Source organism: Dunckerocampus dactyliophorus, chromosome 1 (assembly GCF_027744805.1).
Source record: "Dunckerocampus dactyliophorus isolate RoL2022-P2 chromosome 1, RoL_Ddac_1.1, whole genome shotgun sequence".
NCBI classification, from domain to species: Eukaryota; Metazoa; Chordata; class Actinopteri; order Syngnathiformes; family Syngnathidae; genus Dunckerocampus; species Dunckerocampus dactyliophorus.
This window is the reverse complement of record NC_072819.1, coordinates 4,521,612-4,549,167: the sequence shown is the minus strand read 5'-3', so window position 1 is coordinate 4,549,167 and position 27,556 is coordinate 4,521,612. Positions and strand designations below refer to the sequence as shown.

The window sequence follows — 27,556 nt, the reverse complement described above, 5'->3', positions numbered from 1 at the left end:
CAGATTGAAACAGCATCAAATCAAAAGACTAAATAAAATGAAACAAAACTGAACAAGAAGTGGCGCATTTTCTGTAAATAAATTCCTATAATGAATGTTTTGTGTTGAATTGTATTGTGTTGGTGTGTTATGTTGGGTTAGTAATTTAAAGTCACGTGTCAATAAAACAAATATATCCAACATACAAAAAAAAAGGGAAAAAAACAGGAGCAAGATATCAGTCCCACGGTCACGACCTCCTGATGGCAAAGGCAAAAAGGCTCGCTGTTGTTGGCATGCTTGACGCATTGAGACAGTGATGCCCATCAAAGATCCTGAGGCTTACAGGACGAAAACAAGACCTTTACGGACGCTGAATCCAGTCCAGTAACCATCAGAGCACCTGTCGCAGAAGGGCATAAAGACAAAACAATCAAAAACTAACCATAAATGACCATCACCTGCATGAAATGACAGCTTGTCTTATAAATGTTGTAGCTGTGATCATTTAAAAAGGTAATAAAAGCAAGGCAACATGACACTGATGATTCCTCTGTTTTCCAGCCAAGTTTGCAACACAGCATCCAGAGCCGGCTGGCCCATTAGGCAAGACAGTAATCCCTTGTTTGTTGTCGTTAATTGGTTCCAGAATCGACCATTATAAGTGAATTGCCGTGAAGTAGGTTTCCTTATCTATAAATGGAATAATTTAATTGTTAGAGCAGAGAAAACCTGTTTCCAACCTTCTAAATACGTACGGTTATTAACATTATCACATTTACACTCCTATTATCCAAAATAGGAGACATAATAAGGGCAAAAAAGACATATAAGACATAGAAAACCTGTTTACGACCTTCTAAATACATTTATTTACATTATTAGAGCCCTCTAGACATAAAATAACACCCCATAGTCAGCTTTACACTCCTATTACCCAATATAGTAGACATAATCAGACAAAATAAGACAGAAGACATAGGAAATTTGTTTACGGCCTTCTAAATACATATTTTAACATTATCTAGAGTCCTTTAGACATGAAGTAACACCCCTATAGTCACCTGTACATTCCTATTAGCCAATATAGTAGACGCAAAAAGAGAAAATAAGACACGACATAGAAAACCTGTTTATGACCTTCTAAATACAGTTTTTATTATTTTATTATTAGAGTCCTTTAGACATGAAATAACACCCCATAGTCAACTTTACACTCCTATTACCCATTATAGTAGACATAAGAGAAAGTAAGACACATCAGACAACCTGTTACGGCCTTCTAAATATGTTTTTAAACATTATTAGAGTCCTTTAGATAATTAAATAACACACCTATAGTCACCTTTACACTCCTATTACTCAATAAAGTCATAATAACAGAAAATAAGACACAAATAAGACTTGTGATCATGTGTGTTGCAATAAATGTGTTCCGGATGTGTGGAGGACAGGAAGTGACGTCAGGAGCTCAGAGTTGAGTTTTAGCTTGGAGTGCATTACGGCCGCAACAGTAGCCCGTGTTATTATTATTATTACGATTATTATGTTGTTATTATTGTGCCTGAGATAATTCAAACCTGCAAGAGAAGCCTGTTGTTGTTGAACATTACAGTAACATTACTGACACCTAGTGACCAGTGTAGAATACTACATATCACGTCTTCGAATGAGTCTTCTGAATGCCTTATATTTGTATTTTATTTCAGTTATCCATTTTGATGCTTGCACATTCTTATGTACAATTTTCTTAAATGTGAATATTTTGATTGTTGTATTTATAATTTAATTTTATTATATTTTGTGGTCATGTTTTTTTTTTATTAAAATAAAATGACTAAATACTATGTGTTTCAGATATTTTTGTACCTATTTGTAAATTTGTTAAGCATTTAAATTGGGTGATTTGTTACCTTACAAATTGAATTAAAACGATCATTAAAGTTGTTTGGTAAGCGTATGTAAATCACCGACGGAGGGGGTGTCATGAAAATCCCGCCTAGGGCGCCACTTGGGTAGAGCCGGATCTGATCTAATCTATTACTGGAGAAAAAGAAGAAGCTGTTTTTGTTTATTTATTTATTTTTAAAAAAAATAATTATGTCACAATAGATCCACTATGAAAATTGTGGACTGTTCTGTTTGTTCACTTCACTACGGTATGTGTGTGGCACATGACGAACATGTGGGGGCGCCATACACTAAGCCGATGCGGTAATGGTGTGAGGGCTGTAAATAAGGTTTATATGATATGGCTTCCACTTAGAAACATTTTCTCCCTTGCTAAACATTACAGTGTGGCTCCCCCTGTTGGGAGCATCAATGCTGTCTACAGAAAACCAGTAATGGCTGACCTTGAAGGCCACACACGCGCGCGCACACACACACACACACACACACACACACACACACACACACATTCTGAATTATTTGGATGCTTCATCAACCAAATACAGGATACTCACGTTAGTGCCACGCAATTCCACCTGTCGCCACACAGGGGCCCTAAAGGTGCACATCAGTGACTATAAAGCAGGGGTCCCCAAAGTGCGGCCCACACATTCTTAAAATATAATTTAACAAGGAAACAAAAAAAAGCAAAAATGGAAACGTCTAGCAGTATTTAACATTAATAAAGTAAAAATATTAAGAATAAAAGTTGCAATCTAACAAGAAAAAGTTATAATTTTACAGGAATAACGTAATATTAAGAGAAAAAATAACCACATTTTAGTAGCATAAAGTTGAAATATTTTTAACAAAGATGTGTAAGAAAAAACAGCAGAAAATGAAAAAAGATGAAATTTTACAAGAATAAAGTCAAAATATTACGAGAAAAAAGTTGTATTCTATCAAGAAAAAAGTGAGAGTTTTATGAGAATAAACTCGTAATATTATGAGGAAAAATAATGTGTACATAATAATAATCATGTGTAGCATAGAGTTGAAATATTCAAGAAAAATCATTATTTTATTTTGTTTTTTTGTTATTTTGTTATTTTTTAAAATTTGTAATATGAGAAACAAACAAAACAAGTTGCCATTTTTGGAAAATTGGGTTAAAAAAAGTTATATTACGAGAATAAAGTCCAAATATTATGAGAATAACGTCATAATATTACAAAAAGAACATTTAAAAAGATTATTTCAGAGGAAAGAGGAAATATTTGTGAAATCATTTTTAAAAACCCAGCAAAAATGGGGAAGAAAGGGCAAAGTTGATATAATGTGTTTTTTCACCTGTATATCACAAAGCTGAGATGTATTTTTTTTCTTGAAATATTAATAGCATCCTTTAGGTTTTTTGCTATAATGACATAAGTGTTCATATTGCACATCAGGGGCCTCCGATTTTCATCACTATTAGAGCGACTGTGAAAAAATGAAAGGAAAGATGGGCGACTTGTGTTGCTTTTATGAAACACTGAATTGTACTCAATCTCTCCTCTCAAACACTGCGGGTGTTGTCTTTTTGTGAGAGGCATATAAAAACGTGCCCCCGCCCCGAGTATTTGAGAAGCAGTGCCATATTGAAACATCTTAATCTGCAGCCGACGTGTTCTGGCACTTCAGACTTAGGCAAAAGTGCGGCGGCGTGCTGGGTGAGTGTCTTTCAGCAGTGAAGGATGGACAGGTGCACAGACCACATTTGTGTCCATGCAGCGGGGGGGTTTCAAAGGGGAGATGGTGGGAAAAGGCTGATCCCGGGAAGGATTAACATCACAGCTGTGGAAATGAAGTCCCCAGCAGCCGCTAATCCACTGTGAATGGAGCTCATGACGAGGCTGCCGCAGGTCGGAGGGCATTTTTGACAGGCAGGAAGCACGTCACAGCAAAATGCAGAATGAGGGAAAAACGCTTTACTTTGAAACCAGACGGGTACACAAACTCACACGATACAAACATGTCTCATATAATAAAAACACCTGTCCATTCACATACACTGCAAGGAACCATTTCTCAGTTTGTCACCACTGCCATCTCTGGCCGTTCACATACAAAGAAACAGTTTCAGTCTGTCAGTTCACACGCGCACACACACACGTGCACACACACACACACACACACACACACACTTGTCTGTCCATTCGCAGATTATCTGTCAGTCCATTTACATAAACTTAATGTAACCATCAGTCTGTCCATTCACATACACACATTTTAAACATCAGTCTGTCTATTCACATAAGCATAATGTAACCATCTACCTATCCATTCACATACAATTTAAATACCATTCACATAAAGTAACCATCTGTCTGTCCTTTCAAGTAAACATAATGTAACCATCGGTTTGTCCATTCAAATAAACATTATGTAACCATCAGTCTTGTCCGTTCACATAAACATGAATGTAACCATCTGTCTATCCATTCACATACAATTTAAACATCAGTCTGTCCATTCACATAAAGTAACCATCTGTATGTCCTTTCACGTAAACATAATGTAACCATCGGTTTGTCCATTCACGTAAACATAAGTAACCATTTGTCTGTCCATTCACGTAAACATAATGTAACCATCTGTCTGTCCATTCACATACCATTAAACATCAGTCTATTCATTCACATAAACATAAAGTAACCATCTGTCCATTCACATAAACATAATGTAACCATATGTCAGCCATTAACATAAACACCAAAGTAACCATCTGTCCATTCACATAAACATAATGTAACCATCTGTCCATTCATATAAACAATGTAACCACATGTCTGTCCATTCACATAAACATAATATAACCATCTGTCCATTCACATACCATTTAAATATCATACACACATTATGTACCATCTGTCTGTCCATTCACACACACACATTGTGTAACCATCTGTCCATTCACATGGACATTGTGTAACCACCTGTCTGTCCAGTCACATAAACACATAATGTAAACATCTGTCTGTCCATTCACTAAACACTATGTTACTGTCCACATACACATATAATATAACCATCTGTCCATCCATTCACATACACACATAATGTAAACATCTGTCCGTCCATTCACATACACACAGAATGCAAACATCTGTCCATCCATTCACATACACACATAATGTAAACCTCTGTCCATCCATTCACATACACACATAATGTAAACATCTGCTGTCTGTCCATTCACATACACACATCATGTAAACATCTGTCCATCCATTCACATACGCACACAATGTAAACATCTGTCCATCCATTCACATGCACACATAATGTAAACATCTGTTTGTCCATTCACATACACACATAATGTAAACATCTGTCCATCCATTCACATGCACACATAATGTAAACATCTGTTTGTCCATTCACATACACACATAATGTAAACCTCTGTCCATCCATTCACATACACACATAATGTAAACATCTGCTGTCTGTCCATTCACATACACACATCATGTAAACATCTGTCCATCCATTCACATACGCACACAATGTAAACATCTGTCCATCCATTCACATGCACACATAATGTAAACATCTGTTTGTCCATTCACATACACACATAATGTAAACATCTGTCCATCCATTCACATGCACACATAATGTAAACATCTGTTTGTCCATTCACATACACACATAATGTAAACATCTGTCCATCCATTCACATGCACACATAATGTAAACATCTGTTTGTCCATTCACATACACACATAATGTAAACATCTGTCCGCCTATTCACATACACACGTAATGTAAACATCTGTCCATCCATTCACATACACACATAATGTAAACATCTGTCCGTCCATTCACATACACACATCATGTAAACATCTGTCCGTCCATTCACATACACACATCATGTAAACATCTGTCCATCCCTTCACATGCACACATCATGTAAACATCTGTCCGTCCATTCACATACACACATAATGTAAACATCTGTCCGTCCATTCACATACACACATCATGTAAACATCGGTCCATCCATTCACATACACACATCATGTAAACATCTGTCCATCCATTCACATACACACATCATGTAAACATCTGTCCATCCATTCACATACACACATCATGTAAACATCTGTCCGTCCATTCACATACACACATCATGTAAACATCTGTCCATCCATTCACATACACACATCATGTAAACATCTGTCCGTCCATTCACATACACACATCATGTAAACATCTGTCCATCCATTCACATACACACATCATGTAAACATCTGTCCATCCATTCACATACACACATCATGTAAACATCTGTCCATCCCTTCACATGCACACATCATGTAAACATCTGTCCGTCCATTCACATACACACATAATGTAAACATCTGTCCGTCCATTCACATACACACATCATGTAAACATCGGTCCATCCATTCACATACACACATCATGTAAACATCTGTCCATCCATTCACATACACACATCATGTAAACATCTGTCCATCCATTCACATTCACACATAATGTAAACATCTGTCCATCCATTCACATGCACACATAATGTAAACATGTGTCCATCCATTCACATGCACACATAATGTAAACATGTGTCCATCCATTCACATACACACATAATGTAAACATCTGTCCGTCCATTCACATACACACATCATGTAAACATCGGTCCATCCATTCACATACACACATCATGTAAACATCTGTCCATCCATTCACATACACACATCATGTAAACATCTGTCCATCCATTCACATTCACACATAATGTAAACATCTGTCCATCCATTCACATGCACACATAATGTAAACATGTGTCCATCCATTCACATGCACACATAATGTAAACATGTGTCCATCCATTCACATACACACATCATGTAAACATCTGTCCGTCCATTCACATACACACATCATGTAAACATCTGTCCGTCCATTCACATACCCACATAATGTAAACATCTGTCCGTCCATTCACATACAGTACACACATCATGTAAACATCTGTCCGTCCATTCACATACACACATAATGTAAACATCTGTCCGTCCATTCACATACACACATCATGTAAACATCTGTCCGTCCATTCACATACACATGTCTGACTGGGAAAAGTGAATGGAAGCTGAAGCGGTGACAGCATGAAGACACACAGTACATCAACAACAAGCATACTGCAAGTACCGTACGTACAGTATACTGTATGTGTGGAGACAAGACAAGGCTGGAGGGCGCCTGCAGCATCTAAGCGGATGACGTGAAATGACGGCGTGGCAGGCACATGACCAAGAGTCATGTCAGCATGACGTTCGATGGCGCTCAAGTATGACAGCGAGTCTCTTCTGGCGCTCAGCAGGCATCTCTCTCTCTCGTGGTCACGCTCAAACAAGATCATGACAAGATAATGGCTTCTGTGAGCGCCATCTTTGGACAATGGACAATCGACTTCCTGTCTGGGCTCCACTATGTTGGTAGCTGGGTGAGACACATCTGCCTAGCAACAAGTCACCATGCAGACGCAGTGACTGCTAATTGGTTTCTGATCACTTTCTGATGTGTTGCTTTCATGCAAGTGGACTTCTGCCCGGGAACACCTTGTGTGTCCCCACGCAACGGGGCCCACAGACCAGGAAGCCTGGGCTTCCCGACTGAGACTGCTGCCCCCCGGCAACCCTCACTCGGATGGATGCAGTTCAAATAGACTCTGAATAGACGCTACTGTAAGCACATACTGTTAAATCAATACCACTCTGACAGTGCCAATCAAAAGTGCACATGATCTTTTACTTGTCAAGGCAGAGCTGAGAGAGTGTACCTAATGTTGTGGCTGATGAGTGTATAGCATTGAGTTTTATAGAGCCACATGGTCTCTTTGCAAGCGACCTTGCTGCAGCGTGACGAGTCCTGAATTTAAACACGGCCGTGACATTAGCCCGGTGCCGCCGCGTCACGCTTAACCACCGTGCCGAAGATGTCACAACGCTCTGCCGTCTTTTGAGCGTGCGACTTCTCGCGTGTTACCAAGACGCGCTCTCATTTGGCGCTTTGCTTAGAAAGAGACCAGGTCATTATCATGGTAATTCCACTCTGTGTGTGTGTGTGTGTGTGGTGACACAGGGGAATAATAAACAGAGTGTCTGATGCAGGCAGAGCAATAAGATGTGAATTGATGGATGGACAGAGAGATTGAGAAGATTTTTCCCATAGGAAGTCATGTAAATAGAAATAGTCTGTTCCAGGGTCAGGTGAGCAGGCAATGTTTTAAGTCACATTCAAACGTTCTGAACTGTCATAAAAGTGTAAAAAGAAGTTAGCTGCTGTTAATAGTAATGGAAATGGAAATAGTCTGTTCCATGGTCAAACTGTGGCCATCATAAAAAATTCATTTAGTGTACAGGCTATGTTTTACAGCTAGTTGTTTAGTTATAATAATCATTTTAAAAATCATCAAATGTATTTAGTGCATTTTTAGACATTCAAGAAAGATTTAAAAATAAATAAATAAATAAAACAGAAACAACGAGACTGTTAAATGCCAAGACTGTTGAATTCCAAACTGTGCAACCTCGGCTCCAAAGTGGAACGCCCAAAAAATAGTGGTACAACCTGGAATTGAATTGGAAATGAAAACGACAGAATAATAAGCTTTTATGATGTTCACAGTTTGACCTTGGAACAGACAATTTCTCTTTATATTATTATCAACAGTGCTTGACTTCTTTTTACACTTGTATGACACTTAAAATGCTAAAATGTGTCTTAGAACATGGTCTGTACACCTAACCCATTCAACCCCTTCAGTATCGGTCATTTTAGACGATTTTGACTGATAATTCAAGGCACTAAGAATATTGTGTTCTATGGCGATATAAACATGAACCTACTGTACTAAAAGAAAGATCAGACTCCCGTCTTTCATCAGGAAAGTAATCTTTAGTAATGAGCAGTAGAACATAGGTAAGTTTCAGGAAAATATCAGTTCCCAACTAGAAAAGGGAGAAAAACAGCTTTTTGTGAAAAGATACATTTCAAGCACAACTTTCACTTGGACACACATTTTTTGATGTTGTGACTCCTCAAATATCTAAACGACTATACCACAACATAAACAACACAAAAAGGGTTGTTTTACACCAAAATTACGATTTATTTACAAATAACACTAAGAATTATTTACAATTTTCACATTTGGAACTGAACTATGTGTGTGCGCATGCGTGCATGCATGTGTGTGCGTGTGCATGCGTTAAAATTTCCCTGCAGTATGCAACCTTCTGCACGCTGCACTCCTCCACGCTCTTCCACTTCCTCCTTGCTGTCATGTATGTTTTTTCCGTTCACATTCACTCTTACCAAATGCATTTCTGCCACCTTGTGGCTGTTTTTATGGCTTAAAACTGCTCGAAAAGTGACATCCCAGCGACAGACTATTTCTATTTTCAGTGGGTTTCCAAAGGTGCTTGTTTTTTAAGTTTCAAGGTAATTTGTAAACATTCTGTGGGGTTTATAAATAAAAAGAGGTAATCACTCACTTTATGGGATGGCAGCTGCTTTTTGCTTCTGGATTACAGCCACTGAAGAATTGAAAAATAACACAAAAAAAGGCGCAGTGAATCGATCCCTTTTGCAAAGATTGAACTGTTCCTGAATGTTAAATCTATGGACGCCGTGCAACCAATCAGGATGTTTCCCGTTGGCCCTGTATGTGTGTGTGTGTGTGTGTGTGTGTGAAACTTGACAGTGTTTTACAGTCTTTGTCGTGCCTTTCTCCAATCAATACTCTAAAATTGGCTCATTCATTTCCAAATGCCAATAAAAAGGAGACATGTGGCCACACACACACACACAGCATGAAGCAATCACAAGCTATTGTATGTGTGCAACAAGCTGTTTGCTTGTCCCGTGTCGCCCTCTTTGCAATTGCAAGCACAAGGACGTTCAAATTTGGATCAATTGAGAACAATTTTGCTTCAAAGAGCACGAGCCTCATCAATAAGCGAGCGTGCTCGATTACTCATCACCGTGCTGCATTTACATGCAAATTGCCAAGACGCAGCAGGAAACAAACACTCTTTGCTACGGCGGCGGCGCACGTAGAATGTAAGACGCTGTGGTGGGTTGTTTCTGCACACGCACACAAAAAACTGCGTTGCTGGTGAACTGTCACCACAGAAACAATTTAAGTTGGAGGGCACGCGCATTCCATTTCCTGTTGCCACTGGGTGGCGCTGAGACAAATTCAGTAAGTGACCTACGTATAGCTTTCAAGGTGTAGTCTTCATTTTATGTACCAATGATGATGAAGATGAGACCTTTATATGACATCGCCTGTCTGTCTAGTATCCGTGACTTTCCTTTGGTCAACGTGAATAGTACAAACTGTAAAATACAACCCCTGATTGTCGCTGCAAAATTGCCGCCACAACCCAAAAGGGCCGACTTCCTGTTTGTTTTAGAATATGAGTTCTTCAGACTTTTTCGTGCGTCCTGTCACGATTGACGCCTCCACCAAATTTGGTGATGTTCTGTGAAACTGGTGACATGGGCTCAAAAAAATTATTAAATATTCAAAGGTGGCCCTATTGAGTGAGTACTGAATGTTTGTGTCGAGGACCGGGCTGCGCGGTGGCCTAGCAGTTAGCATGTTGGCCACACAGTCAGGAGATCGGGAGGACCTGGGTTCGAATCTCCGCTTGGGCATCTCTGTGTGGAGTTTTGCATGTTTTCTCCGGGTGCTCCGGTTTCCTCCCACATTCCAAAAACATGCATGTTAGGTTAATTGGAGACTCTAAATTGTCCATAGGTGTGAATGTGAGTGTGAATGGTTGTTTGTCTATATGTGCCCTGCCAGCATAATAGTAGTAGTAGCAGCAATGATAATAATAAAAAGAAGAAGAAGAAGAAGAAGAAGAAGAAACACAGCAGTTTCAAGAAGGAAATGCTGCACTTTTGCCATAAAAAAGTATATTGTATTATTAATATATTGTAAAATTTGTATATAGTATTATTTAGAGATGCATGATATCTTTTTTGATACTGATAACTTTCTGCTTCTCAAGACCGATATGGGCCTCAGATAAGTGGAAGAAGATGGGTGGTGTCTGTGACTTTCAGCATTTGCTGGGGCAGTTTGCAGCTGAGTGTGAAGCTTCTGGGATGAGATTCAGCACTCCAAGTGGAGGAGTTCAAGTATGTTGGGGTCTTATTCACAAGGGAGGGAAGGCTGGAGCGTGAGATCGATAGGCAGATTGGCGCTACGTCTGCAGTAATGAGGTCGCTTTACCGGACCGTTGTGGTGAAGAGGGAGCTGAGCCGGAAGGCAAAGCTCTCGATTTACCGGTTGATCTACATTTCTACCTTCCCCTATGGTCACGGGCTTTGGGTCGTTGACTGAAAGGACAAGATGGCGGATACAAGCGGCCGGAATGAGTTTCCTCCATAGGGTGGCTGGACTAATCCTAGGGCGAGGAGCTTGGACATCCGGGAGGAGCTCAGAGTCAAACCGTTGCTCCTTCACATCGAAAGGAGCCAGTTGAGGTGGCTCCGGCATCTACTCCGGATGCCTCCTGGATGCCTCCCTGGTGAGGTGTTCCAGGCATGTCCATCAAGGAGGAGGCCCTGATGTGTGTGCAGTTTTACGTTTGCATTTTGTTTCCTTACTAAACCCAATCCTTACCTTAAAACCGAGGTACTGAACTGTGATGACGGTGTACGGTTACAGCCCTACTCATTCGGGTCTTGAAGCCAAACAAACGAGACAGTGCATAGCAAGTGCTTTGTTGTGAGGGGGGCCATGATTGGACGGACTAACAGTGCAGGTTTCCCTAATTCGTCTCGAAGGCTCCGCAGGGAAACTCCTGTAATTGCTTTCCCAGGCCAGCACGCTTCATCCAGTGAGCGTGCTCACATTTGAGCCCCGCCTCCATCAACGGGAGGGAAGCAGCAGTAAATGGAAGGTCTCTGGAATGATGTGTGCTAATTCCCATTTGCAGATTCCTTTCATCCACAGCAGGATTCAAACTCTCCATGCCAGGTCCTGACTACTCTCAGTCAACGTCTGACCTTGCAAGCCCTCTGAATGGTCCCTTTCATGCCAACACTCATTGCAGAATGTTTCTGTGATTCCTTCCAGAATGGGATGTCATCAATATTTAACAACTCATCACACATCCCGGCGCCTCGAAGGGCTTCATCTCAGGCCTGCAGGTGCTGGAAGGCCTCTTCCAGTGTCCTCATTAAGATGTGACACCACCCGGCGAGGGAGGATGAGTGCAGCTCTTGTTCCTCCACAGCTGCCGCCGTGTCAGAATCGACGGCGCAGTCTGGGCTGCTCGCGGGGGTAATATTGAGACACGCTGCTACAAGATGCCGCCTGTGGCGGTGAACTAAATACACTCGTAGCCCGTAGTCACTTTGAATCACTTCCATGTTTACACCAGTGGAACCACTACATTCAAAGCCTGCTGACATTTCCCATGGAATGACACTATCTTTGGAGGAGAGATGTCAGGACATTGGTGGAAGCAAACCACCTCCTATGTTTTAGAATTTGGACATCGTTGTCCTGAAGGGAATAGCCCTTCATTTTTGGATGCAAATCGGCCCGAAGAAGCGGCTCTTCCATGTTGTGCCAGGCGTTTGTATAAGGGTTGCCTGGTCTCTCCAAGGTAGAGGTCATTACATTCCTCACTACACTGCACCGCATAAACAACATTGCATTGAGTTTGTGTTTGACTTCTGGATTAAACTCTTTTCACATAACTATATTTTCACTTCACAAACACAAAACAGGCTTTGCCACACATCTTAAAATGAAGCTCTGCCAACTATCCATCAGTCAGCTCCAGACGTGGGAGCTGTGAGCTCGATCGTGTTGTTTCTCTTCAGCGAATAGGCTAACCTAGCGTGATGTTGCTGTTGTGTTGATGAGAGTGTAATGTTAGCACTTTGGCTCACATAGCTATGCTGGTGTTGCTAACTCCTCCTGTCCCACTCCTTAATGTTACTACATTGTATGTGATATATGGCATCTATTACGTTGGACTCGAAAGTGGATCAAGTGCACAAATACATAAAATGCTAAAGTGATTAAGTGACCAAAGTGTGGCCCGGGGGTCATATGTGGCATGCAGCTGTTTTTTATTGGCCCGCGGCACATTCTAAAGTATAATTTAAAAAACAAAAGAAACATTTAAAAAACATAAACAAAACAACAAACAAACAAAAGTAAAAAAAAAATGTAATCTAACAAGACAAAGTCGTAATTTTACGAAATTATTTTACGGAAAGAAGAGCAAAGTGCGAAGTTGATATGAATAATAGGAATTTTCACCTATTTCACAAGGCTGAGATGCAGTTTTTTCTTGGAATATACTTACTATATAACTTTTAAACATATTTTACAAAATATTAAGTGGCCAAGTTGCAAAACGTTTGGACACCCCTGTGCTATGCTATACACTTACGATTAACTCGCATTTAAAATAGGTAAAAAATGCTGTGGTATGGAACCTTTGATTAAAACTCCCAAACAAAGTGACTTTACTAATAGAAAAAGCCAACAAATAAGAAAACCTTTTCACCTGAGTTCAGTCCATGTGTTGGTCCCGTCGCAATCTCACGCCCACCCTGATGATGAGCAGCAGGCAGAACACGGCCGTCATGATGCCGTAGCATCTTAAAACCATCATCACGGCTGCAGACAAGTCGGCAAGTGTCGTGATGGAATGGCTAGTCCCCAAACTGGCGTAGACCAGCAAGTGTATCTCAGCCACCCGGTGCCCCTGAAGCCAGCAGTAGTAGACGGCTACAAACGAATCAGAGTCAGCATCTAATTTACAGCAAACAACAACAAAAAAAACATACCCGAGTCCTGATATGTGGCAGGGTTGAAGACCAGATGATGTCCAGCATCGATGTGAATCCTTGAATCCGCCGAGCTCTGCAACCGGTAAATGGGCTCGGATCCTCTGTCCCACGCCACAGCCATGCCCGGCTTGGCGTCGGGACAGCCGAGGGTCAGGATGTGGTCTGCCGGGTGGTTCAGGTAGGAAACCTTCACCTCAGTCTGCGTGGTCCTGCAGAGAGGACACGGAGGAAGTAAATAGCACATTTTCTTCCACGACCAACTTTCACGCCTACCTGCTTCCTGAAAACACCATAAACTTGTCCGGCTTGGAAGGGGGAGGAGCTTCTACATGTGGACAAGTCTCATGGCAGCTCCGGACCTCCAACCTGGCCCCGTGCCTGCTGCGCTTCAGACGGCTGAAAGCCTCGGGCACCGCCCCCGACCCGCAGGATGCCACAGTCGCATTGGCCCGCCGGTAGCGCACGTGCAGGAAGCGGGAGTGGACGTAGCAGAGTCCCACACGGACCTGCTCGCCCGGTACGCCGCAGCGATCGCAGCGCGACCACGGATGAAAGGCAGTGAAGACTTGGTAGAGCAGCTGACCGGATCTTGGTCCTCGTCCTTCTGTCATGCGGATGGTCTTACTTTCAGCAGCGAAACTGCAAGAAAGATGGCAGAACCGGAGTTACTCAGGGGTGTGGTTTGTCATGTCTGTCATGTCATGTCATGTCATGTCTTAAAAAATAATATAACAACACAGTATTAATACATAATAGTAATACAAATATATATATGTATATAATAATACAGTAGTCATATGTAAAAGTGATTAAAAAACAAATGTAAAAAAATAATATAATAATACAGCAGTAATACGTAATAACAATAACTAAAAAAAACCACACAATTCTGGCCAATGAGGTTTAAAAAAAAAATTCATTTTCTTTTAAAAGTTGTCAAATTTGCAATGTTGTTTAAATTATTCTTAAACATCCAAACCGAGGCCAATACTTTTTTTTTTCAGTGTAATCATCCTTGGTAAGGTACGGAACGCCAATGGCCCCTGGATCTCAGCACGTGGGCTATAATAAGGATAATGTGATTTTTGGGGGGATAGTTATTTCAGATAATAATAAATGTAGATGATATACTACTAGGTTTTTTTTTCTAGTTTTTTTTTTTAAGTTGTTTAATTTGCAATTTTTGGTAAAAAATATTATTGAGTATCCAAATCAATGCCAATATTTGTTTTCCAAATACCTTGTTTAATTTGAACTTTTAATGAATTAATTTTCTGATTATCCAAGTAAATAAATACAATATCATATAAGCTAATACATTTATTTTGTGGGTTACTTCTGGACAAAGTCAAATATAATAATGATAATTATTGTAATAACAATAATATACATAATAGTTACTGTAATAACAATAAATACTATAATTAAAAAATAAAAAAAATAATATCAATCAGTAGTAATGTGTAATAGTAATAAAAAAATAATCATTACAAAATAAAAATAAAAATAATAATAATAGGAGTAATACATAATAAAATAATAAAAATAACTTAAAAAAACACAATTCTGGCCAATTATTTTTTTAGTTTTACTTTAAAGTTGTCTAATTTGCAATGTTATTCAAATTATTCTTAAATATCCAAACCAAGGCCGATACGTTATTATTATTATTTTTTTACATAAACAACTTTTTTGCTCGTAAACTTTTTTTTATTTTTCAGTGTGACCCTAATCATCCTTAGTAAGGTTCTGATGCAGGCCATGTTTAATGTTATTAAAAAAACGCCAACAGCGACCACCAGAGTTTGGTCACGCCCCCATTAGGCTGGCTACATACAACACAAATGGTTCAAACAGCTGAAGAACAAAAAAAAAAACAGAAGAAGAATCTGGAAGCCAACAGAAAACAGACAATGACATCTGCAGCGCGACCCCTCACCCCGGCTCCTGCACCTCCTGGATGTCGAGGTCGTAGGCGTAGAAGTAGTCGCCGTGCGCCGAGCCGCAGATGTAGATGCCCGAGTCGTCCACGCCGGCTCGGAAGATGAGCAGGCTGAAGAGACGGATGAAGAAGCGACTCCGCAGGTCGGCGCCGTGGGGGATTCGACTGGAGTCCAGCAGCTTGTTGCCATGGTGATCCGTCAGGGCTCTGGTCTCCTCGGAGTTGGACCCGTGCTTCCTGAAGAACCATACTACGGACTGGACCTGAAACACAAATTTCAGTTTGGACTTGTTGAGGAAAACAAGCAGCCTCGACGATGGAGCTTCTTTTTACACTTTATGAACGTTATTAACACCCAGAAGCGACTCGTGGATGAGCGCTAATGGTGTGGCGCGTGTGAATGGACTCACCTGTTGGGGCTTGCAGTGGCAGGGCAGCTCCACCGTGACCCCAGCCATGTAGGCAACGTTGAAGAAGGTCAGGAAGGCGGGACAGGCTTTTCTTGCAAACACATCCTGCTTGCCCGCTGGAAGCTCCAAGCTCCAAGCCTCGGTGGAGAGGAGGATGAGGATTAAGAAGATAAACATCCACCGGGCCTCACTAACCTAACACATCATCGTGAAGGCCTCATCGCCTTTTTGGAGAGCTTTACATTGTATTTGTATTGTATTGCATTTATCATAAGAGACCTTTCTGTTTTCCATGGCAACTTGTAACTATAATCCTCCCGACATGTATAAAATAATATCAAAACAGTCAAATTTGATTACTTTTGTTTCGCAACTGCTCACATCCACACGTAAACAAACATATTCACAATGCTAGCAGCACGTATGGTATGTCCGACTCCCCGGTAGCCTCAAACGCAACGTCATACACTTATGGTGTTCGCTTGGGTGAGGAGGCGCACCGCGCGGGCGGAAACTACCGGCTTCTTGTTAAAATTCACCTGTTCCGCTTTTGGTACGACACTGGAAAAAAACACTATTTAATTGCCGTCGATTCGCTTTTAAAATAGTCACAAAGAGAAGTAGTCAACGCACAACGAGCTTTCGGGTGCGTGCTGGAACGCGTGATGGAAGTCCTTTAATGATGCAACCTCCGTCAATTGAATTGTGACTTCAATAACAGGAATCAAAATTGTTTGAAAAACACTAATAAGGACTCGCATCAGCGGACGGGGTCACACCAACCCCCGCAAAGTTTTGGTTATTTTTGAATAAACTCGCCTCAGCTAAGGCTTTATAATTCACTTCCTGCATTGTGACGTCAACTTGCGTCATGACGTCACGGCCTCCCCCAGGAAAGCAGTCAACATAAGTCATACTGATAATACATACAGGTGTTTTGTCACCCATGACAGATTAGTCGCAGGTCAGCAGTAATGCAATTAATAATGTGAACAATCATTTTAATATAAATATTTAAAACGTTAGCATTTCACTCAATGTAGTGGCCAGTATTGCATGAAGCCCCTTCATGAGCATGAAGGCGAGTGCTGCAATCAGCACAATCAGACCAGCCTTGTTAATACCGCCAGTGTTTGCAGGTCTTGTCCATCAAGTGATGGCAAACATAGCTGAAGCGTATTTGTATAATGGCGCTGTTGTTGTTAGTCTCCCCACGTGGGCACGCAAATTGCACATGGAGATAACTGGGTGACCTTGAGGGGCAGCATTGATTTCAAGCAGAGCTGCTCTTCTTCTTCCTGCTGAATCACTCTGCTTGCACTAGATCTATATTTGCTTGCACAAAAAAACGGCAGACACATAAATATGTACATTCTACCTTACAAGAGGCTTTATCATAGGGTATTTTATATACACGTGCAGCATATCGCCCCACAGACAATACTAGTGATGCTCCTATTCTTCGTTAGAACCTAGCAAGCATTAGCATAAATGACTTTAATAAGAACTAAATCTATTTAGTCAAAGCAGTCTCTATTTCAGGGCCTGTTGATTGCTGCTAATAACTCTCAAAGTATGAGTGAAATGATGATGAGGTGTTTATGCAGACAAGGACAGCGATGAATGAGTGACCCCCGCCCCCTCGCCCCCGTTCTGGCTTCCTGGAAATGATCCCACTACAATCACATTAAATGGAATTGAGCGGGGGCGTGGACTTCCCCGTGATTGTCTCCGAGCACGCAAAGAACCTTTATGTGTGTTGTTTGGCCATTTAGTCTCACACAAGTACAGAAAGAAGGCTCAGAGTAAAAAAGGTCCGTCTTGGAGTATTTTTTCGTCAAACTGAAATAGAGGTGCCACAATGCTGTCTTGCTGCTGGAATTTAAACAGTTTAAGCCTGTAGCTTTAATGCTAGCACATTATCACTTTAGCATTTTATTTACACTTTATCCACTTTTGACATGCACACTGTAACCCTGCACTTGCCCAACACTTGTAACAGATGCCATATATCACATACAAGAGCGTTGGCAACACTGGCATAGCTATATGAGCTAAAGTGCTAACATTCCACTCACATTTTAACATCAACACCATGCCAGGTTAGCTGAAAAAAAACAAAACTACACGATCATACTTGCAGCTGTAGATGACTGATGGGGTATTTGGCAGAGCTTTGTTTTAAGATGTGTAGCGAAGCCTTCCCTTTCCAGAAAGCGTCAAGTGGTGGGCCTAGTAGGCTTACAGTACATCTATGAGGTATTGTTGAGTAGAACATTATAATAATAATAATATGGGTTTATTGTGGGAGTAAAATGGGACCAAATTGGTCCTGAGGTTAAAGTGTGCGCATATATGCAAATATCCTATTTTATACAGCTTGCAATAGAGTGGACGATTGAATTTCAACAATAGTTTTAATAGAAAAAATTCTGTTAAATCAAATTTTTTAAAACATGTGTAGTGAAGCCTTTTTTATTTATTTATTTATTTTTTTACAAAGCTGTCCTCCATGGGCCATATACCAGGGGTGTCACGAGGCGAGACAATGCACAACATTGGGTCCACGAGACGAGATAACATTTTCACGTTAATTTGAAGAAAAGTACAAAGAAAATATATGACTGGACTAACGGAGTTTTTTATTTAACTGTTTAAATGTTTATTGTCCCACAAATTGACACTGAAAGATATTATTGTCAACATTTTTTGAAACCAAATAAATCGCTCTGATGATAATATAATAATAAAAATGACTAATAATAATACAACTCACTGTTTCTCTCTTACCTTCTTGTCTTTGTCTATTTACGTCACGGCTGCCCAGTTGTCTTTTGATATTTATAATTAAAAACAAAAACAATTTATAATAAAAAAACAACATACATGTACATACATGATGTGTTTTTATTGGTTATTGGTATCATTATTGGTTTTCCCCTCTATTTTACCACTTTTACTGGGTTTTTGTTTATTTTATTTCTGCAATGGGCCATGTGCCACAAATGGCCGCTGCGCCACACTTTGGACACCCATGCGTGTTTTGCCAGGGGCTGGATTGCATTGTGGAGGGTTTTTTTCTTTTCTTTTTTTTTTTTTACAGCTTTCAGACGTGCATTGCACGGCGTTGTGGAGTTGGAGCTCACTCCCGCTCGCCTGCTTCACCTTTGTTGATGGCTTGTATTTAATTAGCGAATAAATGCATGATGCAAGAAACACTAATATGCGCACCCTTACTCGCTAAATATAGCGACAATGTCGACACGATCTCTTCTCTGTATGAGGTGTGTTATGAAACGCAAACGGTGATCGCTGATACTTGAAAGTTGGCGCTCAGCCAAATGTAATGAGCGTCAATAGAACATATACATGGGTTGATCTGACAAATCTGAAGTAAAGTTGATCAAATGTAGAATTACTACAGCTTCTGTATGGACACCAACAAGTAGCAAGCAGGTATTCAACTCGGATAGACAAAACAGACACATGTCACTCGCTGACGCTGGGAACACCAAGGTAGGTTGGACTGCAAGGTGCGCCTTAAACACTTAACTCGTTCAATACTAAAGACGTAGTTATATGTTTTTACACACCCGAATTCCCAATCCCAACACCGTATTAATACGTCTTTTACGTTTTTTGCGCAAGAGGCAAAAAAGAGGTGATGAGGCAACTCCCCACTAATGCATTTCACTTCAGAGCAAATCCAAGCCATGAAAACGGCCACAAGGTGGCAGAAGTGCATTTGATAAGAGCTCGGCAAAGATCATGTGAACGGAAAAATCACACATGACAGGAAGGAGGACGTGAGAGAGCGTGGAGGAGTGTAGCGTGCGGAAGGTTACGCATTGCAAGGACATTTTAACGCATGCACATGCACACACGTGCACACGCATGGACCCACATAGTTCAGTTCCAAATGTGAAAAATGTTAATAGTTTATAGTTAGTAGTTTGTTATTTTGATGTAAAAAAAAACAACCTTATTGTGTTGTTTGTGTTGGTATAGTAGTTTACATATTTGAGCTGTCACAAAAGCAAAAAATATTTGTGTCCAAGTGAAAGTTGTGCTTGAAATGTATCTTTTCACAAAAAGCTGTTTTTCTCCCTTTTCTAGTCGGGAACAGATATTTTGCTGAAACGTACCTATGATCTACTGCTGGTTACTAAAGAGGGGAAAAAGGTAGAAGCACACTTTTTCTACCACTTCCATATGAGTGTCTTATCATTCATAGCAGCCATGCCACAGTTCACAGTGTGATTGGCTCCTTGCCACATTTGATGTGTTTGTGTGTTTATATCTACCTTGCACAACTCTCTCTCTCTCTCACACACACACACACACGCAATGACCCCGGAGGCTGCATCGACGGCCATATTTATTAACGTCTCCCATTTGAGTAAACGACTTTGACCTTTAAACCCTGCAGGGGTCCCGAGCTCCTCTTCCGTATCCTTTGCCGAGCTGATGAAGGACATCGAAGGAACGCCGCATTGCCGTGAAATCGCCTGCCTGTTAGCGACCACGGCGGCCCGGATGACCTCTGCCTCACATCACTTGGCCACGCCTTCGGTTGGCGGAGGAGAAATATGAGCGCCTTCCAGCTGAGTCATCGTTTCCCTGTCATGGGGGGGACGACCTCGAGTGTGGCACAATTGACAAGCAAGCAAATAAATACGCTTTCTACCGCACCGTGATAGAATTAATACCTGTAAAATACCTGTAAATCCATCTGAATAAACTGAAGTGGTTCCCTCTTCCTCACCATGTCCATCCATCCATCTTCTTCCGCTTATCCCACGTCGGGTTGCGGGAGCAGCAGGCTAAGCAGGGAAGCCCAGACTTCCCTCTCCCCAGCCACTTTGTCCAGCTCCTCCCGGAGGATCCTGAGGCGTTCCCAGGCCAGTTGAGAGACATGGTCTCGCAAAGATGTCCTGGGTTTTCCCCCAGGACTGCCGGTTGGGTCTTCCCCACGTTCTACTGCTTGGACGTGCCCTAAACACCTCCCCACGTCCAGGAGGCATCCTGACCAGAACCACATTATCTGACTCCTCTCAATGCGGAGGGGCAGCGATTCTACTCCGAGTTTCAAGATGACAGTGCTTCTCACCTTATCACGAAGGGAGAGCCCAGCCTTCCTATGGAGAAAACTCATTTCGGCTGCTTGTACCCGCAATCTACCCAAAGCTCATGACCACAGGTGAGGTTAGGAACGTAGATCGACCAGTAAATTGCTCACTCTTCGCCATAACGGATCGATGCAGAGTCCGCATCACTGCAGACGAGGCACCAATCCGCCTGTCAAACTCACGTTCCATCCTTCCCTCACTCGTCAACAAGACCCCGAGGTACTTAAACTCCTCCGCTTGGGGCAGGATCTCATCCCTGACCCGGAGATGGCACGCCACCCTTTTCCGAGCGGGAACCATGGACTCGGACTCGGAAGTGTTGATTCTTCACACTCGGCTGCGAACTGATCCTTTGAGCGTTGAAGAGCCCGGCCCGATGAAGCCAGCAGGACCACATCCTCTGCAAAAAGCAGAGATCCAATCCTGCAGCCATCAAACCGGAACCCCTCAACGCCTTGGCTGCGCCTAGAAATTCTGTCCGTAAAGGTAATGAACAGAATCGGTGACAAAAGACAGCCCTGGCGGAGTGCAACCCTCACTGGAAATGAGTCCGACTTATTGCCGGCAATGCTGACCCAGCTGTGACACCAGTCACACAGGGAGTGAACTGCTTGGATGAGGTGGTCCGGTACCCCATACTCTTGGAGTACTCCCCACAGGATTCCTCCTTCTCCAAGTCCACAAAGCACATGTGAACTGGTTGGGGAAACTCCCTAGCACCCTCAAGGACCCTGCCAAGAGTGTAGAGTTGGTCCACAGTTTCGCAACCAGGAGGAAAACGACGCTGCTCCTCCTGAATCCAAGATTCAACTATTCGGTGGATCCTCGATCCTCTCCATAAACACCTCAACAGACCCTGCGGTCCTGGACCACTACCCCGGTCTGCCAATCCAAAGGCACCGGCCCGATGTCCAAGGGACGGTTCCCTCTACCTGATTATGTGAAAAGTATTGCTCTTTTTTCATTGACATCTGTAAGCATTTCTTGCACAGCGCCAGATCTGTGTGATGTTTTTGTGTGCCCAAAGACTTTAGCCTCCTACTGTTGTCCGAGCTATCTTAGATAAACCAAAGTCTACGACCCACTGATGGCCCTGGGGACTAGAGATGGCTGAGTATTGACCGGGTCGTTCAAAACTTGGGAGTTTTTTACTGAACCGGGACTCGCGGGTATTCGTCTCTGTTAACTCATTCACTTACCCTGCCGCGGCAAGCTCGATGAAAAAGGAAAGCAGGTAACATGTCGTTAATTGTGCAAATGCCGCGAGAATCAACACTAGTCTATAAAACCTCAGTGGCTTCAGTTTGACAGCTTGACACAGGCTATGCCAATCCATGCCAGCATGTTTGATCAGTGCCGTATCAAACCTATTGCTGTTTGACTTTTCTTGCATCTTCTTTGACACGCTTTGCCTAGCTGTCACTGGCGGCAGCTAGCTAGCTAGCTACCTAGACTTGTTCGCCTAGCTTCTGGTCTTCAGACTCCTAATGTGACTTTTTACCACTGTGACATTTTGTTTTAGAAACAAACGAGCAATGCGGTTAGTTCAGAGCTTGTTTTTGTCCAACAGGAAAGCTACAAGTGGATATCATGTTCACGGGGTACGTACTAACTTTTTCTAGAGTCACCGAACAACCTTATTCTGTTCTTGTTGTTATACTAATTATGTCTTTTATTTGTTTAGTGAACATAAATATGTGTCCAGCCCTATGATGGTGATACTATCACAGGGGTGTCCTAGCTCGCCAGCTGATTTTGAGTAGCTCACCGATGGGTCGAGCTATTATAATTGACCCGTGATGTTGCGAGGGATGCACTGTTGCCAACTTTTCAGTGAGAAATGTAGCTACTGGCTGTCCCAGAAGTTGCTAGATGGCATCATCGTCTAATCGACATACCATTTGCATATGAACGCTGTCGGAAAAAAGCATAACCTCGTAGGAGAGACAAAAAAGTGAGTGAAAACACCTTAATTACGTTTACAACTACAAGTAAACTTGATTCTTGGCTTGTTAATTTGAAATTGGCCATCATTTCATCAAAAATAAAACAACTTTTACATTTTATCTCGGCCAGTGCCTCTCAAAGAACTAATGAGGAACTAATGACTAAAGCACATTAATTTAGACAAGTTACTGAGGAAATAATAAAGAACTAATGAGGAACTAATGACTAAATCACATTAATTTAGACAAGTTACTGAGGAACTAATAAAGAACTAATGAGGAACTAATGAGTACAGTAGTTACTGAGGAACTAAGGCACATACATTTAGAGTAGCTACTGAGGAACTAATGAAGAACTAATGAGTAGGGGTTAGGGTTAGGGTTGTTTGTTTTAAATGCGCTTTATGAATAAACCTTGATTGTGATCTCGTCTCATAACAGTGCTGATCTTCTTTTTACACTTGTAAGACAGTTAAGCATTTTAAAATGTGGCTTAAAACATTGCCTGCGCATTTAATAAAGCTTTTATGATGGCCACAGTTTGACCCTGGAACGGACTGTTCTATTTACATTATTATTAACAGTACTTAACTTCTTTTTACACTTTTGTGGCAGTTAAGGATGTTAAAATGTGATTTAAAACAATGCCCGTACACTTAATAAAGCTTTTATGATGGAGACAGTTTTACCCTGGAACAGACTATTTCTATTTATATTATTATTACACAGTGTGTAACTTCTTTTTACACTTTTATGACACTTAAATATGTTAAAATGTGACTTAAAACATTGCCTGCACACTTAATAAAGCTTTTATTCTGGTCACAGTTTAACCCTGGAACAGATTATTTGTAATTGACATTATTATTAACAGTGTGTAACTTCTTTTTACACTTTTATGACACTTAAATATGTTAAAATGTGATTTCAAACATTTCCTGTACACTTAATAAAGCTTTTATTCTGGTCACAGTTTAACCCTGGAACAGACTATTTGTAATTTACATTATTATTAACAGTGCGTAACTTCTTTTTACACTTGTATGACAGGTATAAATGTTAAAATGTGACTAAAACATTGCCTGCACACTTAATAAAGCTTTCATTCTGGTCACAGTTTAACACTGGAACAGGGTTACGTTATTATTTACAGTAGTAAACTTCTTTTTACACTTTTATGATCGTCAAGTATAATAAAACGTGACTTAAAACATTGCCTGCGCACTTAAGAAAGCTTGAGCCCTTAGCGCACACGTTACAGATGGCCACAGTTTAACCCTGGAACAGACGACAGTGGAAATAGTTTCCCAGTACAACCACAAAAAGCAGTGTTCTTATATGGGGTCCAATGTAGTGACTAATTAACTACTCTTAGTGTGTTTGGGCAGCCACTCTGGTTAAAAGCCTCCACACAACACACACACACACACACACACACACACACACACACACACACACACACGCACACACACACACACACACACACACACACAGGTAACCGAAAGGCTTCTTATTGTTAAATGATGAATGCGGACCAAGAAAAGAAGCTCTCCTAAAGCAGGTAAAAGCAACCAAAGGAGTTCCAAAGTGCAGTAAAGATAGCGTGTTTGTGAGAGGATGATGCACTCGAAGATGAAGATGTTAGATGAAAGGCAGGAAGGAGCTCGCTAACGTTGGAAAAACTCTTGTGCGTGTCCAGCATGTGACAAGGAGGAGAGGACACTGTCCATGCAGTCATCGCTCGCCACTCTGTGCTTCGAATTTTAGCCATTTTGGCTTTACTCTATCATGGTTTTGAAAAAATAAATTCATTCAGAAATTGTGCTCTTTTGTGGTTGTCCACAGCCAAAAAATATGCATACTTAGGCAAATATTTAGGTTTTTTTTTTGCCTAAATGAAGCATTTTCAAGTATACGACGGGCTAAATGAAGTAAAATACAAATTGAAGGCATTCAGCAGACGCCTTCAACGACGTTGTGATGATAGGTCGTATTCTACATTGATCACTAGGTGTCAGTAATGTTACAGTGATGAGACAATAGCCACCACAGGAAGTACGCTGTCCAGATACACAAGAAACTCTCCCAGTTCTTATTTATGTCTTATATATCTTATTTTCTCTATTTTCTACTATATTGGGTAATATGGGTTTAAAGGTGACTATAGGGGTGTTAGTTCATGTCTACAGGCCTCTAATAATGTTAAAAAAGTTTATTTATAAGGTGGCAAACAGGTTTTTTATATGGTATATGTCTTATTTTCTCGTATTATGTCTACTATATTGGGTAATAGGAGTGTAAAGGTGACTATAGGGGTGTTAGTTCATGTCTAGAGGGCTCTAATAATGTAAAGAAAATGTATTTAGAAGGTCGTAAACAGGTTTTCTATGTCTTATTTTCTCTTATTATGTCTCCTATATTGAGTAATAGGAGTGTAAAGGTGACTATAGGGGTGTTAGTTCATGTCTAGAGGGCTCTAATGTTAAAACATTTTTATTTAGAAGGTAGTAAACAGGTTTTCTATGTCTTATTTTCTCTTATTATGTCTCCTATATTGGGTAATGGGGGGGTAAGGGTGACTATAGGGGTGTTATTTAATGTCTAGAGGACTCTAATAATGTTAAAAAATCCTTAAAAACAGCAGAGCTCTCCGGACATGTTGAAAATCTTTGTATTGTATTGTATTGTATGTACTTTATTTATCCCACAGTGGGGAAATTTACTTGTTAAAGCAGCAAGCAAGCAAGACAAGTAAAGAGAACAGTAAAGTAAAGTGAAGTAAAGCATCGTGACTACAACATGGTTCAGGTGGTGCAGGTGTTGTAGAGCCTGACAGCGGTCGGTATGAAGGACCTGCGGAACCTCTCCTTCTTACACCGTGGGTGTAACAGTCTGCTGCTGAAGGAGCTGCTAAGGGAACCCACAGTGTCATGTAGCGGGTGAGAGGTGTTGTCCATGATGGATGTCAGCTTAGCCAACATCCTTCTCTCCCCCACTTCCTCCACGGAGTCCAGAGGACCGTCCAGGACAGAGCTCGCTCTCCTGATCAGCCTATTGATCCTGCTCCTGTCCCTGTCTGTGCTGCCCCCTCTCCAGCAGCCCACAGCATAGAAGATGGCTGAGGCCACCACAGAGTCATAAAAGGTCCGTAAAAGAGTCCTGCACACACCAAAGGACCTCAGTCTCCTCAGCAGGTGGAGGCGACTCTGGCCCTTCTTGTAGAGGGCGTGGGTGTTTGACGGACCAGTCCAGCTTGTTGTTAAGGTGAACACCCAGGAATTTGTAGCTGTCTACCAACTCTATGTCCGCTCCCTGGATGTTCACCGGTGTGAAATGGGATGTTTTCCTCTGGAAGTTAATGATCATCTCCTTTGTCTTGCTGGTGTTGAGTTGCAGCTGGTTAAGCTCACTCCAGCTGACAAAGTCCCTGATGACTGTCCTGTATTCCAGATCATTCCCCTCCGAAACACAACCAACAATGGCTGTGTCATTGGAGAACTTCTGGATGTGACACTGTGTGGAGTTGTGTGTGAAGTCCGAGGTGTAGAGGGTGAAGAGGAAAGGGGAGAGCACCGATTGATTGGCATTTTTTCAGTTGGGTCTTAAAAACAGCACAGTGCTGCTGTCGAATAGAGGATCTTGGAATAGCATTCTTACTGTAGATCCTCAAAAACAGCAGAGTACTCATGTCATATACAGGATGTTTGACTGGTGGTGTTGCAGAAAATTCTTAAAAACAGCAGAGCGCTCCATTCATATAGGAGAGCTTTGATAAGCATTTTTACAGTTGGTTCTTAAAAACAGCAGACTGATCCTGTCATGTAGATGATCTCTGACTAGCATTCTTGCCGTAAGTCCTTAAAAACAACACAGCGCTCCTGTTACTGTATATAGAGGATCTTTGACTTACGGTCTTGCAGAAGATTCTTAGAAACAGCAGAGTGCTCCTGTCATGTAGAGGATCTTTGATTAGCATTTTTAAAGTTGGTTCTTAAAAACAACACAGCTCCCCTTTGATATAGAGGATCTTTGACTTGCGGTCTTGCAGAAGATTCTTAAAAACAGCAGAGTGCTCCTGTCATGAAGAGGATCTGTGACTCCTGTTTTTACAGTAAGTCCTTAAAAACAGCAGAGCGCTCTTGTCATAAAGAGGATCTTGGACCATGAATTTTACAGTACATTCTTAAAAACAGCAGAGTGCTCATGTCATATACGGGATCTTTGACTGACGGTCTGGCAGAAATGTTTTTAAAACAGCAGAGTGCTCCAGTCATGTATAGGAGATCTTTGATTAGCATTTTTACAGTTGGTTCTTAAAAACAGCCCAGCTCCACTTTTTATATAGAG

The 27,556-nt window shown here is 41.3% G+C and overlaps 1 protein-coding gene across 2 annotated transcripts; it reads right to left on the bottom strand.

Annotated features, from left to right (window-relative positions):
* Positions 1 to 244: 244 nt before the first annotated feature.
* LOC129184524 (Ig-like V-type domain-containing protein FAM187A) lies at positions 245 to 16,969 on the bottom strand. Of its 2 annotated transcripts, XM_054780634.1 has the most exons (7): positions 16,135 to 16,969; positions 15,722 to 15,987; positions 14,056 to 14,421; positions 13,780 to 13,991; positions 13,497 to 13,720; positions 9,447 to 9,488; positions 245 to 382 (listed from the first exon to the last, which is right to left on the bottom strand). In XM_054780634.1, exons 1-5 carry the CDS (start codon positions 16,309 to 16,311, stop codon positions 13,503 to 13,505), a joined length of 1,239 nt encoding a protein of 412 aa, XP_054636609.1. In that variant the 5' UTR covers positions 16,312 to 16,969; the 3' UTR covers positions 245 to 382; positions 9,447 to 9,488; positions 13,497 to 13,502. The 2 variants fall into 2 exon arrangements, with proteins under 2 accessions (XP_054636609.1, XP_054636608.1); XM_054780633.1 differs by lacking the exon at positions 9,447 to 9,488 and having other exon boundaries at positions 259 to 382.
* Between the last annotated feature and the right edge of the window lie 10,587 nt (positions 16,970 to 27,556).

Coding starts and splice junctions, on each gene's coding strand:
- LOC129184524 (XM_054780634.1), bottom strand. CDS start 16,311: ATGTTTATCTTCTTAATCCTCATCCTCCTCTCCACCGAGGCTTGGAGC. Junction 14,422..15,721: donor CAGGAGGTGCAGGAGCCGGG/GTGAGGGGTCGC, acceptor TCTTTCTTGCAG/TTTCGCTGCTGAAAGTAAGA. Junction 13,721..13,779: donor TGCCACATATCAGGACTCGG/GTATGTTTTTTT, acceptor ATTCGTTTGTAG/CCGTCTACTACTGCTGGCTT.